The 24,727-nt window shown below is 38.8% G+C and overlaps 1 protein-coding gene across 1 annotated transcript in view; it reads left to right on the top strand.

Annotated features, from left to right (window-relative positions):
* mcmbp (minichromosome maintenance complex binding protein) overlaps positions 1–24,727 on the top strand; it is a 35,314-nt gene that overhangs the window by 4,340 nt on the left and 6,247 nt on the right. Inside the window, exons 2-13 of the mRNA XM_043712709.2 lie at positions 3,048–3,133; positions 6,004–6,144; positions 9,869–9,910; positions 10,868–10,969; positions 11,099–11,228; positions 11,826–11,977; positions 13,233–13,330; positions 15,410–15,588; positions 15,936–16,059; positions 18,567–18,684; positions 22,372–22,537; positions 23,488–23,621. Coding sequence (XP_043568644.1) covers positions 3,048–3,133; positions 6,004–6,144; positions 9,869–9,910; positions 10,868–10,969; positions 11,099–11,228; positions 11,826–11,977; positions 13,233–13,330; positions 15,410–15,588; positions 15,936–16,059; positions 18,567–18,684; positions 22,372–22,537; positions 23,488–23,621 — 1,472 coding nt within the window. The remainder of the gene's footprint in view (positions 1–3,047; positions 3,134–6,003; positions 6,145–9,868; positions 9,911–10,867; positions 10,970–11,098; positions 11,229–11,825; positions 11,978–13,232; positions 13,331–15,409; positions 15,589–15,935; positions 16,060–18,566; positions 18,685–22,371; positions 22,538–23,487; positions 23,622–24,727) is intronic.

Here is a 24,727-nt window from a genome sequence, read left to right as displayed (position 1 = left end):
AGTTGCGGAGGGAGTGGTCTCTACGGAAAGCTGATAGGGGAGGGGAGGGAAATATATCCTTGGTGCTGGGGTCTGTTTGGAGGTGGCGGAAGTGACGGCGGATGATGCGCTGTACATGGAGATTGGTGGGGTGGTAGGTGAGGACCAGTGGGGTTCTGTCCTGGTGGCGGTTGGAGGGGCGAGGCTCAAGGGCGGAGGAGCGGGAAGTGGAGGAGATGCGGTGGAGGGCACCGTCGACCACGTCGGGGGGGAAACACAGATGGCCTCCTTCTTCAAGGACCGCAATTTCCCCCCCGACGTGGTCAACGGTGCCCTCCACCGCATCTCCTCCACTTCCCGCTCCTCCGCCCTTGAGCCCCGCCCCTCCAACCGCCACCAGGACAGAACCCCACTGGTCCTCACCTACCACCCCACCAATCTCCATGTACAGCGCATCATCCGCCGTCACTTCCGCCACCTCCAAACAGACCCCAGCACCAAGGATATATTTCCCTCCCCTCCCCTATCAGCTTTCCGTAGAGACCACTCCCTCCGCAACTCCCTTGTCAGATCCACACCCCCTACCACAGGGGATGAACTTGGACTTCACCAGTTTCTTCATCCCCCCTCCCCCCACCTTGTCTCAGCCGAATCCCTCCAGCCCGGCACCGCCTTCCTGACCTGCAGTCTTCTTCTTGACCTCTCCGCCTCCATCCTACTCCAACCTATCACCCTCACCTTGACCTCTTTCCACCTATCACATTTCCAACGCCCCTCCTCCAAGTCCCTCCTCCCTACCTTTTATCTTCTCCTGCTGAACACTCTCTGCTCATTCCTGAAGAAGGGCCTGTGCCCGAAACGTCGAATCTCCTGTTCCCTGGATGCTGCCTGACCTGCTGTGCTGTTGCAGCAATAAAGTTTCAACTTTGATCTCCAGCATCTGCAGACCTCACTTTCTCCAGGAGTTCAGAGGTCATGTTGCAGCTGTACAGGACATTGCTTAGGTCACTATTGGAATATTGCATACAATTCTGGTCTCCTTCCCATCAGAAGGATGTTGTGAAACTTGAAAGGGTTCAGAAAAGATCCACAAGGATGTTGTCAGGGTTGGAGGATTTGAGTTATAGGGAGAGGCTGAATAGGCTGGGGCTATTTTCCCTGGAGCATCAGAGGCTGAGGGGTGACCTTATAGAGGTTTATAAAATCGTGAAGGGCATGGATAGGATAAATGGACAAAGTCTTTTCCCTGGGGTGGGGAAGTCCAGAACTAGAGGGCATGGGTTTAGGGTGAGAGAGGAAAGATATAAAAGAGACTTAAGGGTCAACTTTTTCACACAGAGAATGGTGCGTGTATGGAATGAGCTGCCAGAGGAAGTGGTGGAGGCTAGTACAATTGAAACACTTAAAAGACATCTGGATGAGTATATGAATAGGAGGGGTTTAGAGGGATATGGTCCAGGTGTGGGCAAGTGGGACTAGATTGGGTTGGGATATCTGATTGGCATGGACCAAAGGGCCTGTTTCCGTACTGTACATCTCTGATTATACTTCTGGTCGTGACAGTTCCAACCCAATCCTGGTCATCTCCATACATTCTAACTTCCATAAAGTTGAGGTCATTGAAATACCTTTATCTGTTTCATTTCTTACATCGAATCCTGTTCATTCATGAGGTATCCAGGCTAAATTAATTCTAGTGTCTTACTCATTCATGATTATTAGTTGCTGTGCCATTGGCATCTGTACAACAACTTGTCTCCCTAAGATTTTGGTCACCTGCTGTAATATTGACTTGTGTAGTTAAGTGTCGCATTGTTGGTTTATACTGTTCTGAAATGTATCACTGATGCTTTAGTATGTTCACATTTATTATATCTCATATAGACGGTCAGGATCCAATGATTGGGAAACAATTGTTTGTCCACGTGGGACAAATAATTCAATAGAAGTGACAATGTTATCTCCATCTGTACATTTGTTTGGTCTAGTGCACCTTTGCAGAGTCTGGAAAGTAGTTATGAGGAGCATTATTCAAGGGTCTGTTGGGAATGAGAGTCCTGCCTTCCTGAAATCTTGAGTTGTGAAAGTTTAGCTATTACCTGTTAAGAATTCTTCGAAATCAGCACAAGAACTATTCCTTGGTAACTTATTACACTCCAGGATAATCGTTTCAAAGGTTTTGGGGGTTGATTTGAGCATTGTCGGTTTGAACTGCTGTTTGCAACTTTTGAGTTTTGTTTGAACCCTCGATGAGCTTCAAATCACTACAATCATTCCATCAAAAAGGTCTTTACTTTCTTTACCATCTCCTGTCTCCACCTCTACCTCAGCTTATATGCTGTTGAAACTCTTGATCATGTCTTGACACTTCATGGCTTGATCACTCACTGCTCTCCGCCCACCCTCCATGGTATAAGGTCACAAAATCTCTGCTGTGCAAATCATATTACACACTTGAACTGACTAATTCTCTGTTCCTGTTTTGCTGCTTGACATAACCCTTCAGTCCCACATTACTTCCCATGTAACATTTCCATCTTTGTGTTTTAATATCTTTGTGGTTTTCCCTTCTCCTTTCTAAATCTGCCAATTGTCTCCTGCGAAGATTTGTAGCTCGGGTGCTCGTTGTTGTGGTTCTGTTCGCCGAGCTGGAAGTTTTTGTTGCAAACGTTTTTGTTAGCCAGGGGATGAAACAAAAACTTCCAGCTCGGCGAACAGAACCACAACAATTGTCTCCTCTTTAAACTGTACATTCTTCTAAACCCTATGGTGGCTAAGCTTTATGCTGTCTAGGCCTACGCTCTCTGAACCTCAATTCCTTTCAACTTTTTACTTAAAATATATGTTTAGTCAGCCCTTAAAAAAGCTCCTGGTTTGGAGAGGTTTCTGTTTTTTTGCTTGGTGATGTTTCTGAAGGACCATAGGATATGTTTATATCTGGGTGTTATATAAGTCATGTTCGAGCAGCTTTGACCGACCTCATCAACCCCATTACCTATGAAAATCGAACTGTGGGCGTGGAAATGTTTTTCAAACTTGGAGTTTGATTGAAACTTTTACTGTTGCAGTTCAGAATGGTGCCAGTGGTGAGTGGGAGAAGAAAGTGATTGAATATTTCAGAGAAAAGTTGAAAGAAACGACTGCATCAAGTTGGGTAGGTGATTATATAAATTATGGTTTTGAATATGTAAATATGGTTTAAACACAATGGCAATATAAATGGGGCTTAGCTTGTAATTGTGTGCAATTAAAACTTTTTAAAAATTTGGACTGTTATTGTTAACAGTTGTTTATTTGTTTTAGCAAATATTAACAAAATTTCTGGTTTTGCCTCAAAACACTGAGTTTCGTGCCATAGTGACACAACTGTAGGAGCAAATGAATATAAAATAAGTCAGGATTAGAAAAAATGATGCAGGTGGCCCAACTGTCATTATTAGTACCAATTTGGAAAACCTGTGATTTTTTTTTAAACATAATGCTTCAAGTACTCCATTGCTAACATAATTAACTCCATTACCCAGAGAGAGTTAGGCCAATGATGTATTTCATTGTTCAATAATTTTCTTTCGGGACAAAATCTATGATGTGACAATCTATTTTGTGACAAAAGGAATCCCATAAGTGCTTTCCTTTTGGTCTTTGCTGGAGTGTCACTTGTGATTTAGACTCCAATTTAGGTTAAACATTTTAGACGTTGTTGGCATTTGTTTTCCTTCCTGAATTGCTTACTTCAGATTTGAAAACTCTCTCCTCTGCTCCCTGAAGCTTTGACTATTTTACCAATTTAGACTTACCAACTTTATTCAAGCTACTGAATATCAAAAATTAGAGAAGGGTTAACATTCATTTGAATATTTTCTTGTGCAATTCAAATAATGTCTGGGAATTCGTGGTTACTTAGTCTTTCACTTGTAAGACTTCTTCACTGGAGCTTGCTGCGATTAGAAATCCACTTCACAATACCATCTTCAGGGACTTGGGGCCTGTGTGACCAGGGCAGCAATGGTGTGTTGTCCAAACAGATCAGATTGAAGAATCCTAACTGATTCATGTAACATCTGAAGCAGGAAGAGTTAGTTAGAATATTAAATACCCCTATATCACATATAGAAAGTGAAATCAAAAGGAGACAAAGATGGGATTAAGGAAGAGAAATATCAATTTAAGATATTTGAAATAAACATGTTTTTTTTCTAAAGTTACCAACGATAATTAAAACCTAAGTATCAGAGAGATTGTTTAATAGTAATTTAAACTTCCCACACTAAATATTCACTTTGAACAGACAAGCTCTAACATTTTCTGACCTGTTTAGTGTGAATATATCCTGCTGTCTCCCTACTTTTCACACTCTATGTAATTGACTGATTAATTTCTCTATGTACTACTGGCATGATGCAGCTTCTGGAGAAGTAAAACAGCTTCCTGATTTTCATGTTTGTTGGCCACAAGTTGGTGTGCAGTTTACTCAACAGTTAGTGTTGTTGCTATAATTGTTATTGGTAACATATAATATACAGAGAAACCTCGATTATCGGGCATTCGATTTTCTGAATATCGGATTATCCGGCAAGATCGCAAAGTCCTGATGCTCAGCTAAACTATGTTATCTGGCAGTCGATTATCTGGAATTCGATTAACCGAATGAAATACTGCCCACCCGTGTCCTTCAGATAATCGAGGTTCTTCTGTAGACTGTTAGTTTTAATTGATCGTGTGAATAAATTTTTTTAAAATTAGATTCCCTACAGGCCCTTCGGCCCAAGTCCACGCCGACCCTCTGAAGACCCAGACCCATTGTCCTATTTGCGCCAACACTATGGGCAATTTAGCATGGCCAATTCACCGAACCTGCACATCTTTGGACTGTGGGAGGAAACCCACGCAGACACTGGGAGAATGTGCAAACTCCATACAGACAGTTGCCCAAGGCGGGAATTGAACCCAGGTCCCTGGCGCTGTGAGGTAGCAGTGCTAACCACTGAACCACCATGCCGCCCCTAAATGTTTTCTACATCTGACATTTTCGTAGTACAATGGTGTGAATCCCTGAAATGTGTTTTGAATCAATATATTTAAACCCCTTTTAATTTCTGTTCATTGTTGATGTAATTTTCTGATAGTTTACATTGGGAAAAAGTGGTTTTATCTTTTTGGTAGATGGCTTTTGATTAAGCCATCTGCTGTTACACAATGAATAGCTGATTTTGCATAATGAATACTTTTCACCTTGTTAAACTGACTTCACATACTGAATGCTTGCAATATTGTTAAATGGCTCGACAAAATGAATGCTTTTCGACCTTATTCATTACCCTTGCCTCCAGCACCCCATTGTTAAGTGTAAGTTCTTATCTGAGTCATGCTCAGCAGAAACTCTTGTTTCACAAAATTCATAACTTAACTCTTTCGCTGTCTGCTTATACCTTACATACATTCTCAAAATGATCAACCAATCTTCTGAATTCTAGGGCGTTAACACTAGCTTTTGAAATCTCACTTCACCGTTTAACCTTTGGAGTCCAAGTATCTTTCTGGTCAAGGAACACTTCACTTGTTGCCCGGCAATATATCCTTCCAGTGGTGAGGTACATAGAGCTGTACTCAATTCTGCGGATGTAATCGAACCAGGACTGTGTATACCAGAAGTGAAATCTTCCAGTGAAATCAACCGAATCACATTTGGGTAACTGGAATAAGAACATTAAAACAAAGGGAATTTCATACCACTTTATATCCACATTGTTTGCATTAGAATCAATTGAATGCATTTTGCCATAAAATTTTGGTGTTACATAGTTGACAGCAAGGTTAGTTTTGTGCTGATTAAACTTAAGGTAAAGTGGAGTAGAACGTGTATACAGAGAGAGCTGTATTCTCTACCTATTTTCTATTGAGTAAAGTTTTACTCCAAAGCTAAATGATTTGCATGAAAATTAGTGAATGAGAATTGCTTTTCCTTCAGTGGCTAACATTGGATTCCCTTTGAAGGATTTGATTGAAGTAAAACTTCTCCCACAGGTGCCCTCCTTGAATGATGTTCCACTGCATTACTTGAAGCCAAACAGCTTGGTCAAATTCCGCTGTATGATACAGGATATGTTTGATCCAGAATTTTATATGGGAATTTATGAAACTGTGGAGACGTCTGCCAAATCTAGAGTAAGTATTTTACATGTGATATGGTATATCAAAACAGCTTTTAAATGTAATATAATCAATGATGACCATTAAGCCAGGCCATGTCTCCACTACCAATTGAGTCAACTTTCTCAGCCTTCACTTACTGAGATTTCACAAGAACGTTATTATTTTCACATTAAAAGTTTTTGTAATTTTCTAACTTGGAAGTAGAAGAGCTGCTCTGGCATGTATTTCATGCATGTCCTGGTACTTGCAGCTAAAAGCATATTGCAAAATATTGTGATGATAATTTGGAATTTTTCATTTCCATTGTGCTCAGATATTGTTCTTGGCTCCCTAAGTCTTAAAGCATCTGCCTGCCTTTGCCCATCTTGTAAATTTCGCATTCCTTTGACTTCTGTGTAATAATAAACATTGTGATTGTGCAAGTTTTATTTTGAAACAAACTGTTGACGTGCTTTATCAGTTCCAACCCTACACGGCTTTTGAAGACATACTTCCAAACTGTTTGTTTACCTTGTGGTCACATGTGGTCAAAAGTAAATGAAGGGATGCTTTGCCTTCAGGAGGAATTTGAGAATTAGTTGAAGAGATTGTTTCCTTACCAGAGGAAAAATGTAATTGGTAATCTTTGATATCACTAGCCATTAATTTCTTTTTTATGATGTCTGTTTTATCCTAGTGCAGTGCACCTTAGCAGGACTGGCCTATGTAGACTTTTAAGAATGTAAATGCTGCATCGCACTAAAACTTTGTACTTTCCATAATCGATTGGAATCTCGTTTTTGAGAAATGGTCTAAAGTGCACAAAGCATCTCTGTTCCCTTTAGCTTTAACCTGAGTTTCAATTCTTATCCAAAGCTTTAGATACATATTAGACTTGACCAATATCGTATTTTATAGAATATGTATATACATTTTTGGTTATAGTTCTCCCTGTCATTCGGGTCACTTCACAGACCACTGAGAAAATTTCAAGTGACTGAGAGTTTGTTATTTGAAAGACTGATGGCCAGAGTTAGTACCTCTGACAGTTTGTTTGCTGTTGCTTTTGTAGGACATGTGTTCAGTATATGCAACAGAGATGACATAGCAGTGCAGTGCAACAGTTTGCTGAGCAGCAAATTTATCACATCCAGTTCTGTATCTATAAATTTTGACTGAGCACTCAATGATTTTTGATATTAATGTATTATGTACAGTCTTAAAATTTTGAACAATTTCTGCTGGAGCAGCGAAATTAACAGTTCCCTTTTGACCTCGGGCAAGTTGATATATTGAATGGAAATCATCAGAATGCAGCAAAGGGGCCTTTTCTCTTTGTTTTGCTGAGCTGCTCTCCGTGTCCCCTGCTACATTAGCAATTCTGAGACTAATCATGTAGTGGGATATAGCTTAGCTGGTCAGCAACTTTCCTCCCACAAATTACCAGGCTTTTCAATTTCTGCTCTACATACATTTTTCACCAACTATATTAGATTTTCCACTCCTTGCTATTTGGGATGTGACATTAAAAAAACTGAATGTTTCAAGTATTTTTCTTCTTCTGTCCTTTCAGTTGAAAGAAGGTTTCCTTTATGGGAAGGAAGTCTTCTGGCTTACTTATGTGGTGCAAATGTTTGATCTTGATGTGTCATGCTGTCTTGAGCAAGAAGTTGAGTAGAACATATTAAGACAAAGATTTTTACAGAACCATTAAATGTGAATTCAAAGTTTAGGGATAATATTTCCAATTTGAATTTGACTATTTATTTGTTTTTTTGTGGGGAGGATTAACATGTTCAACAATGTGTTTAAAACCAAAACCACTTCCAATTTTTCACAGCAATAGAGTATCAATGTAATAGCTCACAGGAGCTGGGTTTGCTGGGAACACCTCAATTTGGAAAGTCAGGTCAGTGAAGGTACCAATTCAGGCAAGGATCATCTGGACTAATGATAAACTCTAAACGTCAGAAACCAACCCGGTGAATAGATGCCACCAATACAACACCACCGCCCCCACCCAACCAGTCCCCAGAATATTGTTATCTTACAGTGATAAACTGGCAATCGCAAGTCTGAATTTCTTAAATTTGATCATTTATTTTAAAACTTAAAGGGGATTCAGACTTCAATACATCTTCTGACTGTGTGAGCTTGCATCAGTGGCTATCTTTAGCCCATCAATTCTGAATTGAATGTTTCCTTCCCTCCCTCCCTCCCTCCCAGGTAATCATCAAAAACATCCGTGCGTAGATGTGCTGAATTGGGCCAAAGTTTGTAGTACTTGATACTGTTGCAACACAACGGTAATCCCTCCTGCTGATTAAACCAAACACACAGAAAAGCTCACCTCACCTCGTAATATGAGTGACAGAGAACTACCAAAATTCCACTATTTATGGGAAAAAAATTATTCTTTAACTCTAAAAGTGAACATTAAACAACAACTATTTACAACTCTAAGTCCCCTTTCTCTTAAAGATTTGTTATCAATCTCCCACTCTCTATAACAATATACTGATCCAATAAAGCCCCTATTAAGTTTACAGCAACTCAAGTTTTAGAGCTAGACAATGTTGATCTTCTATTTGTAAATCTCCCTGGGTCGTCTTCAGTCTTCTGCTGTAAAGATGTTTCATATGAAAAAGGTACCTTTTGGAGAGAGTGTGGTGAATAGCAGTCATTTGAATGGCAGATGGTGCTCTTTCTCTGACTAACTGTCCAAAATGTTTGCTTTTTATACCCCAAGCATCAGATCATCTCATTGGTTTGATGGTGTCAAAACAGTAAAAATCAAATTCAATTGGGCTTTAGTATCTTGCTGCATAATTTAAACTGATTAAATTTGGACTTCTGTGAAAACCTAGCAACCCAGCTCAGATAGTTGTTTCAAATCCAAATGTTACATACTTCCAGTTTTCCAGGGCAGGCTGAGATTGCTATGAGTCACATGACAGGTGTCTGCATTCCCTCTCTCTTAAAGGTATAGTACATGTCTTCAACTTCACAACAGTAACATTACTCACCAATATTTGGCTCTCTGACTCTTGGAGCTTTTGGATTGTAAAGAATAGAACAATTTTGTTTCAAGTAGGATTGTTCTTTGACCTTCAACACTTTAAATACGTGTCCAACGTATTTGGAATAGAAATGATAAACCTGAAGTTACGCTCCTTGGTGTGGGCAAAAGGGCAGGACCTTAGGATAGTGATGAGTACATTTAAAACAGACTTCAGAAAGGATTTTTTATGCAGAGGGTGATGACGAGCTAGAGTGGATTGCCAAAATGGATAGTCAAAGCTTTTTAAAGAAATCACTGGATGCTAAGATACAAGAATGTAGAGGTGAAATTCTGGATGATGAGACCAGATGAGCTGAAGCATCATCTTAGTACAATCCTCCTTTGTGAATTAATCTAAAATGGAAATCACTAGTTGCATCATTCCTGTACTGTACTGGATTGTATTTTGAAAATTATAATACACACAGCTTTGATTATATGCACAAAAGCACTCCAGCAAAAAATATTGTTCCAAACAATACTTGAAACTTGCTTGTTTGATTGTATTTGAACTTAACCTAGAAACATGTTTTTGTTTCCTGTCATTGATCTGTACACGTTTATCATGTTTATGGCTGACTGTAACTGCATGTATATCTCCACATTGTTATAATACTGCATATACTTTTTTCCAGTTAGTTTTTAATATTCCACTAACATTGAGAGGTTTCAAATTGTTAAATTGTTTTTTGATAGGTTCTACGCTTTGGAAAATACAAAGATGTTGCTGAGTGTGGAGTAAGTAGTTGTCTTCAAAGCACTTATCCTATTCACTGAAACAATTGCATATTGAGCACGATATTCCTCAGATTTAGTGTTTTTGACTTCTAACTGCAATTAATGGATGAGTTACCCTTGAAACAAGGCAGCTGCTGTCCTAGAAACAATGTTTTAGCTCATGTAAGATTGTTGAAGCAGTAACATCTGCAAGGATCCTCTCAATTATAGAGACCTACTGTAAAATGGCTAGATGCACAGTTACCTTACAACAGTAGATGGAGCTAGCATTTTATGTAACATTGACTGAATGCTGAAGACAGACAATTTTTAAAAAAAAGCAGAAATCCTTTTTATTATCAATGGTCACAGTCTTTTTATAGTAGTTGCTCATTAGTATTGTTCTATATCCTTTACTGTATAAAAGTGCTCTTTCCACTTCGACTCTTGTTTGTAAATGACTCCCACCTTGCCCTGGTATTGTAAGTGCAAATACTTATGTTGGCTCAGTTGATACACACCTCCTGTGAAAAAGGAAGGTTTAAGACCTTCACACATAGTGTCATTATCATTGCATTCCTGAAGAGATTTTGCTGAAATTTGGTTCCCCAAGCATCAATACCATGTCCACATTTCATCCTAGTGTTCTGTTGTTCAATTGTGAACATTGCTGGTGGGTGTTAGCAGGTTATTCAAGAGTTCATAGCTCAGTTTGATCCATATCTTGCTCGGTGTTCAAGTGTGTAATCTTCCAGCAGGTTAATTGATTTCAGAGTTACTAAAACCAACTGTAACAACCAGCTTAGCTGAAATTTTTCATTTGCAATTATGTCCCTAGCAAATATCATATAAGGAAATGCAGCTTCTCTTTTAAGTTTAAAATTGTTGCAGTATGTTACCTTTCATCATGTGTATTGGATTGGGATATGCTAACTGAATTTTGTTGGCATGTGTTACATAATTTATATTCCTCCCCAGCTCCAACAAGAGGTTGCCTTAAACTCTGCAAAATGTGTCACACTGGAGAGACAGACGTTTTACTGCATTCCAGTGCCTGGAGAGTCCGAATGGGTCAAAGAAATATCCTTTTGATGACATTTATTATTTCAGCTTATTCTTGAAGTGCACTTCATCAGAATGAAATAATGAAAGCAATGTAACTGAGCAATCTAACCAGGTAATTCTGTTTTCCTTAAATTATCTTCATACGCCTATGCTAGTGCCAGTCAAGCACGTGGCAATCCTTCTACATCCTATACTCCAAGTCGACACAAAAGGAGTTATGAGGAGGATGAAGACATGGAAATGCAGTCTCCCAAATTAAAGGAGCAGTGTGCAGGTAGGGGCATATATTCAGCAATTTTATACTTAGTAGAATTTGCTAACAAGGATTGCAGAAACTGCAACAATCTAAATCTCCATTCTGCCGGTTACTGCTGTTTATTCTACACTGCAGTTTGTTCATGCTAACACCATGCAAACACCAGAGGTAATATTGTAGGAGTCTTGCTTGTTTCTCAAAGAGTCTATAATGAATGATATAGTTCCCTTGCCCTGTTACATCGTAGGATTTTCCCAAACTGCTGTTATATCCCCAAAGCAACATTCAAAAAAGGATCATACTTGATAGGATATTTTTCACTCCACTATTTTTCAAGATGCATTTCAAGTGTGGAAATTACATCGCAACCCATCTGTCTCCCTCCAAGTACAAAAAAAAAGTCTAACTCCATGTGTTATAAAACACTTGAGTGATCAGTATGGCTGTGACTTGATGTAAATCTGATCTCTTGTGAATCTGTAAAATGCTGTGTTTGCACTTCAAGAGTGGCTAATAGGATGATGAATTTGAAACTCCACTTGTTCCTAATTAAGACTAAAAATCTACCAAAGGGAAGGTATTGATTCTGGTTTTTTTTAACCACTTGTGTACCAGGTGCTGGCTACGGTGGATCACAAGCATGTGGCGATGCTAAGCGCCTTGAAAAGGAAGCACCAGGTGCACGCCAGAATTTGCCTAACTGCACTACATCAATTGATCTCAACTTCCCATTACCTGGGGAGAAAGGCCCTGCATGTCTTGTGAAGGTAGTAATATGTTTCTTAAGGATGAACCACATAATGTCTGTGCATTGAGTGCATCACATTAAGTATAATGATAGATTTCAATGACGTAATTTTCAAATATTACAAAATAGATATTGAAAGTTTATCACTTTTTTGGTATGTAACTGTCATAGATCTATTATAAGATACTATATGGTTATAAGGCAAAAATTACGTATTGTTTGTGCATAAGTAGGGCATTTTAGTTAAATATTGTCAGGTTGATTGAATTAAAATTTAATTGCAGCATTGTGATGGCAACTGTAATTGCATGTACACTAATTTCTACAGCTTCCATTCTGTGTCTTGACCAACTAGAAGAAAGTAAAACCCTTTGTGTTCTTAGTGGGGGTTTTTTCTCCAACACACTTGCATGCTCAAACTTTCCTTGAAATCTGAGGGAGGGAACAGTGTCTAATGTGTTTCCCTTGGATACTATGGATATACATGAATCCTAACCCTAACCCCATTGCTCTTTGTGTCTGACAAGATGTTAAACTTTGCTAATGCTTGACCTTTTGGAACTCACCAATTTGCTACAGGGATCTTCTACTCCAAATATCCTGTCAAGTGCGTATGAAGAAACTGAATGCAGAAACTTATTGGGGAGTTTACTTTTTCCAAAAGCTTCTAATTATTAATGGTTCTCATGAATTCAAGATTTCGCAAATGAAAATACACTTACTGTAAACTGATTTTTCAATCCCATTCTACTGTTTTCAGCAAAACAACTGACTAGTTTCCTTGTATAAATGCCACAATCACCACTTTCAGTAAAGCAAATACTTGTTCGTGTTGTGGTTGCATCTCTTACATTGTTGAATGAAGCAACACAGAAGGAAGCTGTTTAGTCCATCATGCCTGAGTCAGCACTTTGAAAATGCCGTCCAGTTTATCTTCTTCCACCACTCTTGACTCAAAGATTTCCTCTTGTATTTATCCAATTCTTGTTTGACAATTATTTGATTCAGGAGAAAGTGAGGTCTGCAGATGCTGGAGATCAGAGCTGAAAATGTGTTGCTGGAAAAGCGCAGCAGGTCAGGCAGCATCCAGGGAACAGGAGAATCGACGTTTCGGGCATAAGCCCTTCTTCAGGAAGAAGGGCTTATGCCCGAAACGTCGATCCTCCTGTTCCCTGGATGCTGCCTGACCTGCTGCGCTTTTCCAGCAACACATTTTCAGCAATTATTTGATTCAGACTGCTTGTGCAATAATGTTTTATTCTTCTCTTTAATAGATCTATGAGGACTGGGATAATTTCAAAGTAAATGACATGCTGGAGGTTTATGGAATTTTATCAGTGGATCCAGCACTTGGTGTAATAAATGATGAGAGGTAAGGCACCAAGTCACCAACATGAATGCTGCGTTCCTCAACCAATGTGCGAGAATTGTTTAGTGAGCCTCTGATTCTTTAATTTCCATATCATTTTATCTGGAAGCATTTAGTCCTACAACAGAAATTAGATGTTTCTTGTTTTTAGGAAGGTCACGAATTAGTTTTTTATTCCTCAGCTACAGACCTTCTCTGGATGTCTCTATTCACAGATACACCAGTCTTCAGCATTCAGTCTTCCATGTGATAACAAGAAATGGTTGGAGGCACTGGATACTGCAAAAGGCTACATTCTGGCAATAGGTCTGAAGATTTGTTCCAGAATTTGCTGAGCCCTTCCCCCAAACTATTCCAGTACAGCTACAATACTGAACTCTACCTGACAATGTAGAAGATTGACCAGGTATGTCTAATCCCCAAAAAAGCAGGACAATTTAAACCATGCCAATTATTACCCCATCAGTTAATCCTCAATCATTAGTAAACTTGTGGAAGATGTCATCTACAGTGCTATCAAGCAGCATCTGCTCAGTAATAACCTGCTCGGTGTTGCCCAATTGGATTCCACCAGGGACTCTTACTCCTGACTCACTACAGCCTTAGTTCAATCATGAACAAAAGAACGGAATTCCAGAGGTGTTGGAGGGCAGTCATCCAGGACACCTTTGCATGAATTCCTCAGGTAATGTCCTAGTCCCAGCCATTTTTAATTGCTTCATCAACCACCGACCCTCCATCACAAGGTGAGAAGTGAGGATGTTCGCCGATGATTGCACAGTGTTCAGCACCATTCACAATTCCTCAGCTACTGATGTGGTCCATGTTTAATTGCAAGAAGACCTGGACAACATCCAAGTTTGTGCTGAAAAGTGCCAAATAACATTTCACGCTGCACACATGGCAGGTAATAACCATCTCCAATAAGAGAATCTAAACCATTTCCCATTATTTTCAATGGTATTTCTAGCACTGAATTCCCCAGTGACAATTGAACTGGACTGGCCATATAACTGGATGGATATGGGCCAGGAACAGGCAAGTGAGACGAGTTTAGTTTGGTATTATGTTCGGCATCGACTGGTTGCACTAAAGGGTCTGTTTCCGTGCTGTATGACACTACAAATATAGTGGCTAAGAGCAGGTCAGAGGTTAGGAGTACTGGAGCAAGTAGCTCACCTGATTCCCCAGAATCTGTCCACCAGGCATGAGTCAGAAGTGTGATGGAATACTCCCAATTTGCCTGGATGAATCCAGATACAACAGTACGAAGAAGCTTGACATCATCAGGACAATGCAGCCTTCTTGATTGGCATCATATCTACCACCACCACCAATGTTCAGTAACAGCAATATGTACCATCTACAATATACACTGTGGAAATTCATCAAAGCTCTCTAGACAATATCTTACAAACCTGTAATCACTTCCATCCAGAAGGACAGACAGCAGACACAGGAAACACCACCTTCTGCAAGCTCTCCTCCAAGCCACTCACCATCCCTACTTGGTAATAAATTACTATTCCTTCAGTATTGTTGGGTCAAAATCCCTTCCTAATGGCATTGTGAATCTACTGACATCATGTGGACTGCAGCATTTCAAGAAAAGAGCTCATCACCACATTTTCAATGGCAACTAGGGATGGGCAATAAATGGTAGCCAACAACACCTGGGTTCCTGGAGTGAATTTTAAAAATTAAATATGATACAATGTCGACATCTTGGTCCCATTTGTCAGTTAATTTCCAGAGTGACTGAATTAAAATTTTAACAGCCTATGTTTAACTTTAATGCAACCAGGCCTGCTAAATACTCCATGATCTGATGCAAATTGTGTTGATTTGGTTATGAAATGATAATTCCAATTCTTCAGTTCCTGTCTGAACTTAAAAGCTATGTTCTTCATTGAGATTTTCTCAAGGTGTAGTTCAAAGCAGTGAAAAGCAGGAAATGAAAACTTTTTTTAAAACAGATTTTCCTTCTTACATGCTGAAAGTAGAAAGAAGTCAAATCTGAAGTTTGCAGCTTTGTTACCTCTGAAGCAATAGTATGAGTTTGTTCTTTTCTGATTGATATAGTACAAAGGATGGTTCATCAATTCTGGATCCAATCGAATGTATGGACACTATGGAGGAGCAGCGTGTTCACAGTCCTCCACCTTCATTGGTTCCAAGGCTTCATGCTATTGTGACTCGCAAACTGCAGCATGTCAATCCTTTTCTTCCTGCCACCTTGAAAGATAAAGAAAGCAAAGATTGTGAGTCTCCATTTATCTGTGTTTTGTAAAATGTATTTTTAAATGGTATCTTTGTATGTGAGTGTCAGAGGCATAATTGTGGATCATGTGCAGACTCCTACTCTAAAAAGAATGATGGTGTGATAAATATTTCTGATGGACATGCAAGTTCTGATCAGCTGGAAACCGAGGGTGCAACCACTGTATTCTATTAGAATGCTCTCAAGTTAAAAGTGATTTTGGTCTGTTGTAACTTCTTTTTATTGAGAAAGGCACAAATTGTAACTGCCTAAAAAATAATTTGCAATTACTTATTTAGCTGAAATTAATATTACCTTTTCTGATTTTCTTTTTCTGATTTATTACAGCTATCACAAACATTATGCCTGATTTGTCAACAGTCAGAGCAGAGTTGCTTGGATTCCTGACACATGTGTTACTGGGAGACAGTCTAGCTGCTGAATATCTTCTACTGCACTTAATATCTACAGTGTAATTATTATCATCATTATTTCCATCACATTTTATATATGCATAATCTAGTACTTGCATTGAAACTAGACATCAACAAAGAGTGTTTTTTACAAACATTAAAAAGACATTATGACCAGAACCCTACTCCAAAGAATGTATTCAATTTCAAATTCTGGTGAAATTATAACCTTCTTTTGAGTAGCTGTACCTGTTATGTTGAGCAAAGGAAATGAGGTTTTGTAATCATGGGGAGATGTGTTTCTCAATTAAGGTGTTTGTTTTTTTGTTTATGTAATTACTGCAATCTGCCTTGTTCATAAACAGTATATGAATGAAAATAATAGCAGTGATATTTTTCATTTTCAAAGTTATAATTTGTTCTGTTAGTAACAAAGAAGTACAAACTTATTCTTCCCAGTGTTCAGAATCACAGTTATGTGTTATGAAGCAATCTGTTCTTTACAGCATAATATATTTGCATCGCTGAGTGACACTGCTTCTAATTGAGTTACATGTAGTTGGTGGGGAATGGGCTTTCATCTACAGTTCTTCAATTGTATTTCACATTTTGCCCACTAATTTAGACTTTTTAAAATGAATGTTTAGTTGAAGACAACCAACTAATTTTATGTTAGTGTGACCCACTATTGTTTGTTTAGTTAACTTCATATTGTTCCTGTTGCACTTGCAATCTTGGGTATATGAAGATTGATGTTGAACATTCAGTGTCATTAGAACTTCCTTCTTCTTTTTGTTGCTCTTGAGTTCTCATGTCGAAGGCAGATGAACACAGTGCTGTGATCTCCACTCCAGACAAGGCAAGCATGCAGGTGCCGAATCAAACTTAGCCAGAATGGAGATTAATAACTGTACTGTTGGCATCATTCTGATCCACACCAGCCATTCAGCCAATTGGCCTCCCAAGGAATTTGTGTTGCTGTCTCAACATTTACTTCAATACACTTTCTTTCCATTATATGGCTGATCAGCAATTCTCCTGCTCTTGCACCCTGTCATTGGTGTATGTTAAGAAGATTTACAAGTTGATGCTCAACCTGTTTGATTGTGTATGAACGCACCTCCCTTGGCCATCAAATCCTGGAGTGGAGCTTGAATCTAGAGATTCTAGCTCCGAGGCAAGGACACTACCCAACACTTCCTAACTACTATCTGTGCTACTCAAATTAAAATCTGCTTTCACACCTTTTGTGAAAATCTATTGGGCAGTGAGTTGATATTGTTATGGACCAGGCCAGATCCCCTCAAAACTTTAAAAGAAAAAAGCCCAGACCCTAACTTTGCGAGTTGTTTTAAGCAGATGTGGAGTGATATCCCAGGAGTCATGCAGCCGCTTCATTTCAAACAAAACAGAATTTATTTGCAAGATTATCAAATTAAATACAAAACAAAAGAGAACAGACTATAGAATACCTTAACCTATTCGAAAACCCAACAGGCTATCCTAACTTAATGATGCTGTTCCAAATTCCTGCAGCAATCCCCATAAACTCCTCTTAGCAAACAAGGTAAAATCAAACACAGGGTCGTATAGGAGAGACAGAAATGGCAGGGGTATTCAGCATGGAACAACTTTTTCCATGTAACTGTTTCTCGGACCAACTTAAACTGACCAGCAGCTCTGAACAGCCACACTGCTGACCCAGAACAAACCAGAGAACAGCTGAGCTGGGAGAATTGGCCAGTCCCCTTTCATTGTGCAAGTGTTTTGTTTTAAAGTTAAAACCTTCTTCAAGTAGATAAATGCAGACAAAATGGAACCTCTGTCCATACGACCCCTCTGAAAAAGAATAAGGACAACCTAATCTTGTTCAAGGAGCTGCATCATCACAATATGCACATGTTAAGCAAACAAAGGGTGAAATGTTTTGTATTTCCTGCTTTGGATCGAGTGGGTAAAACTCTGGAGATGGTGCTAACAGCAAAATAATATTTTATTTGTTGTCATGGCAGTAGCTGGCAAGAAGAAACCTCGTAGAAATTGCGAAGAGTTTGGATTGTGAATGTGCTCAAAACTAGATATCTTACTTTTGCTAGATTTGTGAGAGGACAAAAAGAAATCAGTACTCGAGTGTAGAACATAGGCCACTAGCATCTTACTTCTATGGAGTGTGCTGCTGAGGTGTGGGAGAAATAAACTTGAAAATTGAAAGAACATATCTTAAAACTTAGACAGAACACAGGAATTCAAGATCATGGTGCACCAGAGATATTTACTTTGCACAAACTAGCCAGGGACTAGATTATGTAAATATAACCTGACTTGCATAGGAGAATTCCATATTGAATGGATGCAAGAAGTGAGAAAATGCGGAGGGTGAACGGTGAGAAAGTTGGCAGATTAGTGCAAGAATGCAGGCAGAGCATTTTTGCAATTGAGACATTTTTATGCATTATGTTGTGTGGTTAAGAGTTATAATTGCCTGTAGAAAAGATAATCCTATCTTCTCTAATAAAATTAGGTGGCTGATGCAGTACTTATTAAGCTGTTTTGATTAATGTTGCAGATACTCACGGCGTGACATTCTTCCACTGGGTAAATTCACAGTAAATCTCAGTGGCTGCCCAAGAAATAATTCGTACACAAAGTATTTTCACAGGACCATTCAACAGCTGGTTCCCTCAGTAAGTGGTTAAATCAATGGAGATTGGGGATTATGGTTATTTAACTCTGTCATTTTTTTTTTGTTAAAGTTGTTTTTGTTTGAGCCACATCGAATTTCACCATAGTCCGAATCTATGTTTTCTTACTGCTAGCAGTGATAAATGTCAGGATCCATGCATATAAGGAAGATACGCAGCCAGGGATATGGATCTGAGGGATTATTGGTGCTTTGTGGCATCTCTCAAAATGTTTTGAAAAGAATAATAAGACTATAAAGTATGTAAAAATAAACCTAATGTGACTAAGAGCCTTGAGCTTTAAATATAATTGTGTAATGCACATTGGTGCTCAAGTTAGATTAAGAATCTCCACCACCAGTACAGCATAGTGTCAAGCAGTGTACTCCTTTTTTCTGAGGAAAAATTGATTATTTTAAATAAGCAATGTTAACATTTTACTACTGACCCACCAATTATTATATGTTTGCCAGTATTCCTGTTCCAAGTTGCAATGTTTTAGTTTTGTAACAGAAGGGTAATTTAGCATGATTCAATGTTGACTCATGGAACTTTAGAGTACAGAAAGAATCCACTGAGCCTGTAGTATCTGAAATAGCTTTTTGACAGTCTGCTTTGTCTATGTGGCCCTGTTGTATTTTCCTCATCTTTAAAAACCTGTCAAAGTGCCTTTCTAAAGCTGTTTATGGAAAGAGCTTCTATCCTGGTCAGGTAGTGTTCCAGATGACAATAATGGATTGGTAAAAATTCCCTTCTGAATGATCTTACCAATGATGTTAAATCTGTGACTTACTGTTTGTCTAGTGCCAGAAAAGATGGATTTTCTCTATCTACTCTACAGTTGCAGTACAGCTATTGGGACATCTGAAAATTCAGCCTTTACTTTTGTTTGTTAAACTTTAAATGAGAAGGCAACTTTAGGGACCAACCATAAGTCAGTGCGTGGCCTATTCTGGGCAAACAAGCTGCTAAACAGTTTACAGAATGGGGATGATGATGGCCCAAATTTTGTGATAGTGCTTGCAAAATTGTTCAGAGTTATTACTGCTCTGAAACTGACAGCCACTCTTGAATGCTTGTGTTCAAATGTAGACTGATAGATGTTTTCAGCACAAAATGAGGCCATTCGCCCATCATTATTGCACCAGTTAAACAACATCTGACTACACTAATCTGATTTTCCTGTTTTTGGCTCAGTCAGTGCTGAAGGCCGTTGCAACACAATTGAATATTTAAATACCACTGTTATGAGTTTCTGAGTCACCACCCTTTCAGTCAGTGAAATTGAGACTCCACCATCCTGAGTGTATTATCAGACAAATAGAATCAGTTAAAACTATCCATGGTATAATTTCCCCCATTTTCTTGCAGTTAACTGGTTTATACGCTAGATCAGGTTTACTTGCAACCAAGCAAATCATTCTTAGAATACCTTAAGCATTCTGTGTTACATATTCAAATGGCTGTTTCACCTTAACTAAACAAATTACAGCATAGCAGTTGTCAGGAATTCAGGTTAGGGAAGTTATTACAGGACAATGGAACCTTTCTCCATCCCCTTTACCCACCGGCAGCATGGACTACTCTCAGGTTTGATACTTAATTTCCTTACACTGTGCATTATCATTGTAGCTTATTTCAAACTCCGAAGCAGTTCCCATCTCTCCTCTTAGCCTTCTATGTCATACCTTAAATCTGTGTTCCCTGGGAATTGACTTTTACTAATGGAGAAAAGTGTCTTTCTATCCAACCTGTTTTGGCCCCACATAATCTTATACAGCTCTATCAGGTCCCCATCTCAACCTTCACTGCTCCAATGAAAATAGTTCCTGCCTATCCAGTCTTTCCTCATATCTCCGAATTCCTCCCCCAGCCCTTTGCTGTGTTGACTTTAGCATAGTAAAGAATCAATATTATCTATCCGATGTTCTAACATTCAGAATTAACTTGATTTGAAGTATGACTTAACTAGCAAGCTCTGGTCAAATATACACTATAGCCTGCAGATTGAGTTGCAAACATGGCCAAGACAAATCCCACACATTTTCTCAGCAAACCATCCAGACATCAATGATCACCAACAATCAATCACAAAAGAACTTCTCAAGCTCTTGTCTTGCTCAGCAGGGATTTCAGTTCTTTTCATTTGAGGATTTAGTTTCTGCTTTTCCCTCAGCAGCATCTCTGACTTGGCCCTGCAGGAGGCCCTCCTGCTGCTTCTGCCTGCAATGAATCTTTAGGCAATAGGACACAAACTCAGAATGCCCCATGGCTGCCTGTTTCCCAGTCACTCAATGAATTCACCTGAGGCTGTATCCCACTGGGATTACAAGGCTGCACTCTGGCATCTAATCACTGGACCGTCCCAGTTCTCCAGCTGTGCCTGACAACTCGCCTCTCAATGTCATGGAGCAAACGTTTTACTTCAGCCTCACTGAGCTGATAGTTGCTCCTGAGTTTTTTCCAAATCCCCAATTCTCACCTGTGCTGAGCAGATGCTTCTCTGAGCTAACACTGCGCTGGGGTTTTCTTGTGCTGCAGCTGCATGAGACAATTACTGCTTTTGCAGAGTCCCAGTTCCCCAGCTGCACTGATCTATTAATTGCCCCTGCTCAGCCAAATCTTGTCCCCCCCTGGATTCCTTCTTGTGCCAACTCCAGCTACCATGGTCAAGTTTTTCTGCCAAAATCTTAGTTCACCTGAGGAAGTTTTCACATCAAATATCAAGCACACTACCTGCTGTCTCTGGCCTAGTCTGTTTTCTTCTTTAGTTGTCACAAGAAACCTGGAAGTGGACTGTGCATAGCCTGTCTTATGCTTCACTCCGCCCTTCCTCCTGTTATTACGTATTTATTTTCAAAGTTTTTTTGATATTCCAGCTTTTACCTTGATCTCATGTGATTGTTACACTCATTCATTCAACTCTGTAAAACTTCAAAGTCAACGATAACTGCTGCATTTTGCATCCTGGTTTGCAGTCTCTAAGAATACTTCAGTGTGACTGGCTGTTTACTCTGTTTGATGATATCACTGTTGAAATCAACTTGGCTTGAAAGCAAATTCAAACTAGTATCGGAAAATAGAAAATTCAAAAGTCTACAGGATACCCTAGATTTTTGTGGTCAACTTTCTTTAAAGTCAGTGGGGAGCACTGTCTCTTCACCACTGACTATAAAATCTGGATTTGGAGATGCCGGTGTTGGACTGGTATGTACAAAATTAAAAATCACACAACACCAGGTTATAGTCCAACAGATTTAATTGGAAGCACACTAGCTTTCGGAGCTAGTGATGAAGGAGTGTCGCTCTGAAAGCTAGTGTGCTTCCATTTAAACCTGTTGGACTATAACCTGATGTTGTGTGATTTTTAACTTTATAAAATCTGGACCATTATCCTGTGAATAATCCATGAACTGGTCTTCATTGCTTTAAAGTATGGGCATAATACAAACAGAATTACAAAATAAATTGAAATGTTCACAACCAGGTGTGGTGTATACCTAAGAATAGTAGCGTGTACTATGTAATTCACACATCATTACAGTTTAGAATTAAAGCTAAAGCAAGTTTTAAAAATCGTATCGATATTTAACAAATTGCTTTGTTTCTCAAGTCATTGTTTACTGTACAGTCTATTCAAATGGGAGCTTTGTTTACATTCCCACTTAATTTTAATTTTGTGTTTTGTAGTCCTATTGTCTACCCATGACTCTTAACAACATGAACACCCTCCAGTTCATCCCGCATAAAGACTACACTGCAAACCGCCTTGTTACTGGAGTACTGCAGCTGGCCAGTAACACTTCACTCATGTTAGATGAGACTTCATTGGAACAAGGGCAGCTGGACGCTACAGGTCAGAACTAAATTTTACAGTTTGGATCAAGTTTTACTGCCAGTGTGCTTGCTGAGCTGTCTTTGTTCAACTGGAGTAGCTGTGTTGTTTCAAATGCTGATGTGAACTGAATAACTTGCATGCCCTCTAATCTGGGAACTAGTATAGGAAGCACTAAACAGAGGAGGAGGGTGAGAAGATTTTGTGGAATGACAGGACAAGCTAAACTTAAAGGTTGTGAGGTCAACACAATTGTTTGGAAAGCAGCCAAACTATCAGAACAGTCTCTTAGACTGACTCCACCCCCAGATTGAATTAATCACCATTGCAAATTTCTTCCAACTATACCAGTTCAAGCCCCTTTGAAAAGGCTCTTGAAATTAAGCTTTGTTTTCTTTAGATACTGGGCACTAATATGCACCTTTATCAAAATATTAAGGTATTGAATTTGCTAACAGACTACAGCACTTCAGTGAAACAGCTGAACGGCTGTGTATGCTTACTGAAAGTTATTTTATTCATTTAAACTTAAGTTACATCCTGTGGACTAGACCTGTAAAAAATATATATGTTGTGGTAAATATGTTTTTGGTGACAGTAATAAAACTGGAGCAAGTTACTATTGAATATTTAGAGAATGTCTTTTAATAAAAGGGGACAGAAATGAATGTCCTACAATGCTTCTGGGTGATATTATGTTTGTAAATGAGTTGGAATTAACAAGGCAAGTGATGGGGAGTTATTGGGAGTACAGGAACAAAGAAGTCTTGGGAACAAGCTTTTGTTGATATAGTTGGAATTGGTTTAAATATGATAAGTACTGCAGCAGTTACTTGAATGCATTACTCTTACAAAACAACAGAATGTTAATTTTATTTTGCCCTCTTAGATTTCTGAGCCTGAAGCAGTAGTAATTGACCTGCCACAAACAATGTCATAAACGATCACTGTAAATTCCCAATCTTTCACAGGTGTCCGAAATGTGACAGCACTTGGTAATTTGATTACCTGGCAGAAGGTGGACTATGACTTCAACTACCACCAGATGGAATTCCCTTGCAATATTAATGTATTCATCACTTCTGAAGGAAGATCACTCTTACCGGTACATGTACTGTGTGGATGTGTCTCTGTATAATTCACATATATTTCACATGCCATGTTCTGTTGATTTTTGTTCTTAATACGTTGTGTGTAATCCACCTGGTTTTTTTTTTCCACACCAATTAATTTATTATCATTACCATATCTGTTAATGAGTTTTTGAGTTATAAGAAAGTCTTTTGAACTTCTGAATTTTTAAATCAACATTAATCATTAATATTCTGTTTTATAACAAAACGTAGAAGTTTTATTAAAGGATGCTGGTAATGCTTTTTTAGTTGCAAGTGCCTCCCTTTACACAAACCATTTTACCTTTATGGGTGAAATAAAACACTCAGCAAGTTAAATCTTTAAAAAAAACTCCAACAGTCTCTTGATCTTAGAATTAGCCCAACAGGCTGAACCACACGCATGATAGATTCAAGATCCCTTTCAAAACTTGAGGTTTTGTGATCCTGCTCCATTCATAAGACTCAAAATCTCTTGAGTAATTAACAAAAGTTTCTTTACTAATTTACTGGGATGTCAAAAATTTAAAAATAAAGATTAATTTCTCAATTTAGTGTTTTAAAATCTGTTTAACTTGGTTTTACTTGCACCTGGAATTGGTGCTACCATTTCATGTTTGTTTTGTTAGTGATGTTATTAGTACAGGTTTTATGGACAAACTCAAACTGACCTATTTATTGTGCCGATTGCTTCTACTGGAGCTTATTTTGACATCAATACAGTAATTCTGAAGAAGAGTCATACCAGATTTGAAATATTAACTCTGTTTTTCTCTCTACGGGTGTTCAGTTTTCCAGTATTCTTTGTGTTACTTTCAGATTTCCAGCATTCATAGTATTTTGCCTTGATACAATAATTCATAGATTCACACAGCGCAGAAAAGGCCCTTCGGTCATCGAGTCTGCACCAACATAACTACCAATAAAAGTGCACTAATCCTAATTTCCTGCAATTGTCTTATATCTTTAAATGTTATGATATTTGAGGTGCCTATCCAAATATCTTTTAAAGGTTGTAACATTTCCAGCCTCCACTATCTCCCAAGCAGCACATTCCAGATTCCCACCACCTGCAGAGTGAAAATGATTTTCCCCAAAT

The sequence above is a fragment of the Chiloscyllium plagiosum genome, unplaced genomic scaffold (assembly GCF_037043375.1).
Source record: "Chiloscyllium plagiosum isolate Xiang-an unplaced genomic scaffold, Cpla_swu_hap1 HiC_scaffold_22, whole genome shotgun sequence".
Taxonomy (NCBI): Eukaryota; Metazoa; Chordata; class Chondrichthyes; order Orectolobiformes; family Hemiscylliidae; genus Chiloscyllium; species Chiloscyllium plagiosum.
Note: the sequence above shows the minus strand (reverse complement) of the source record. Positions and strands in the feature narration are given on the sequence as shown.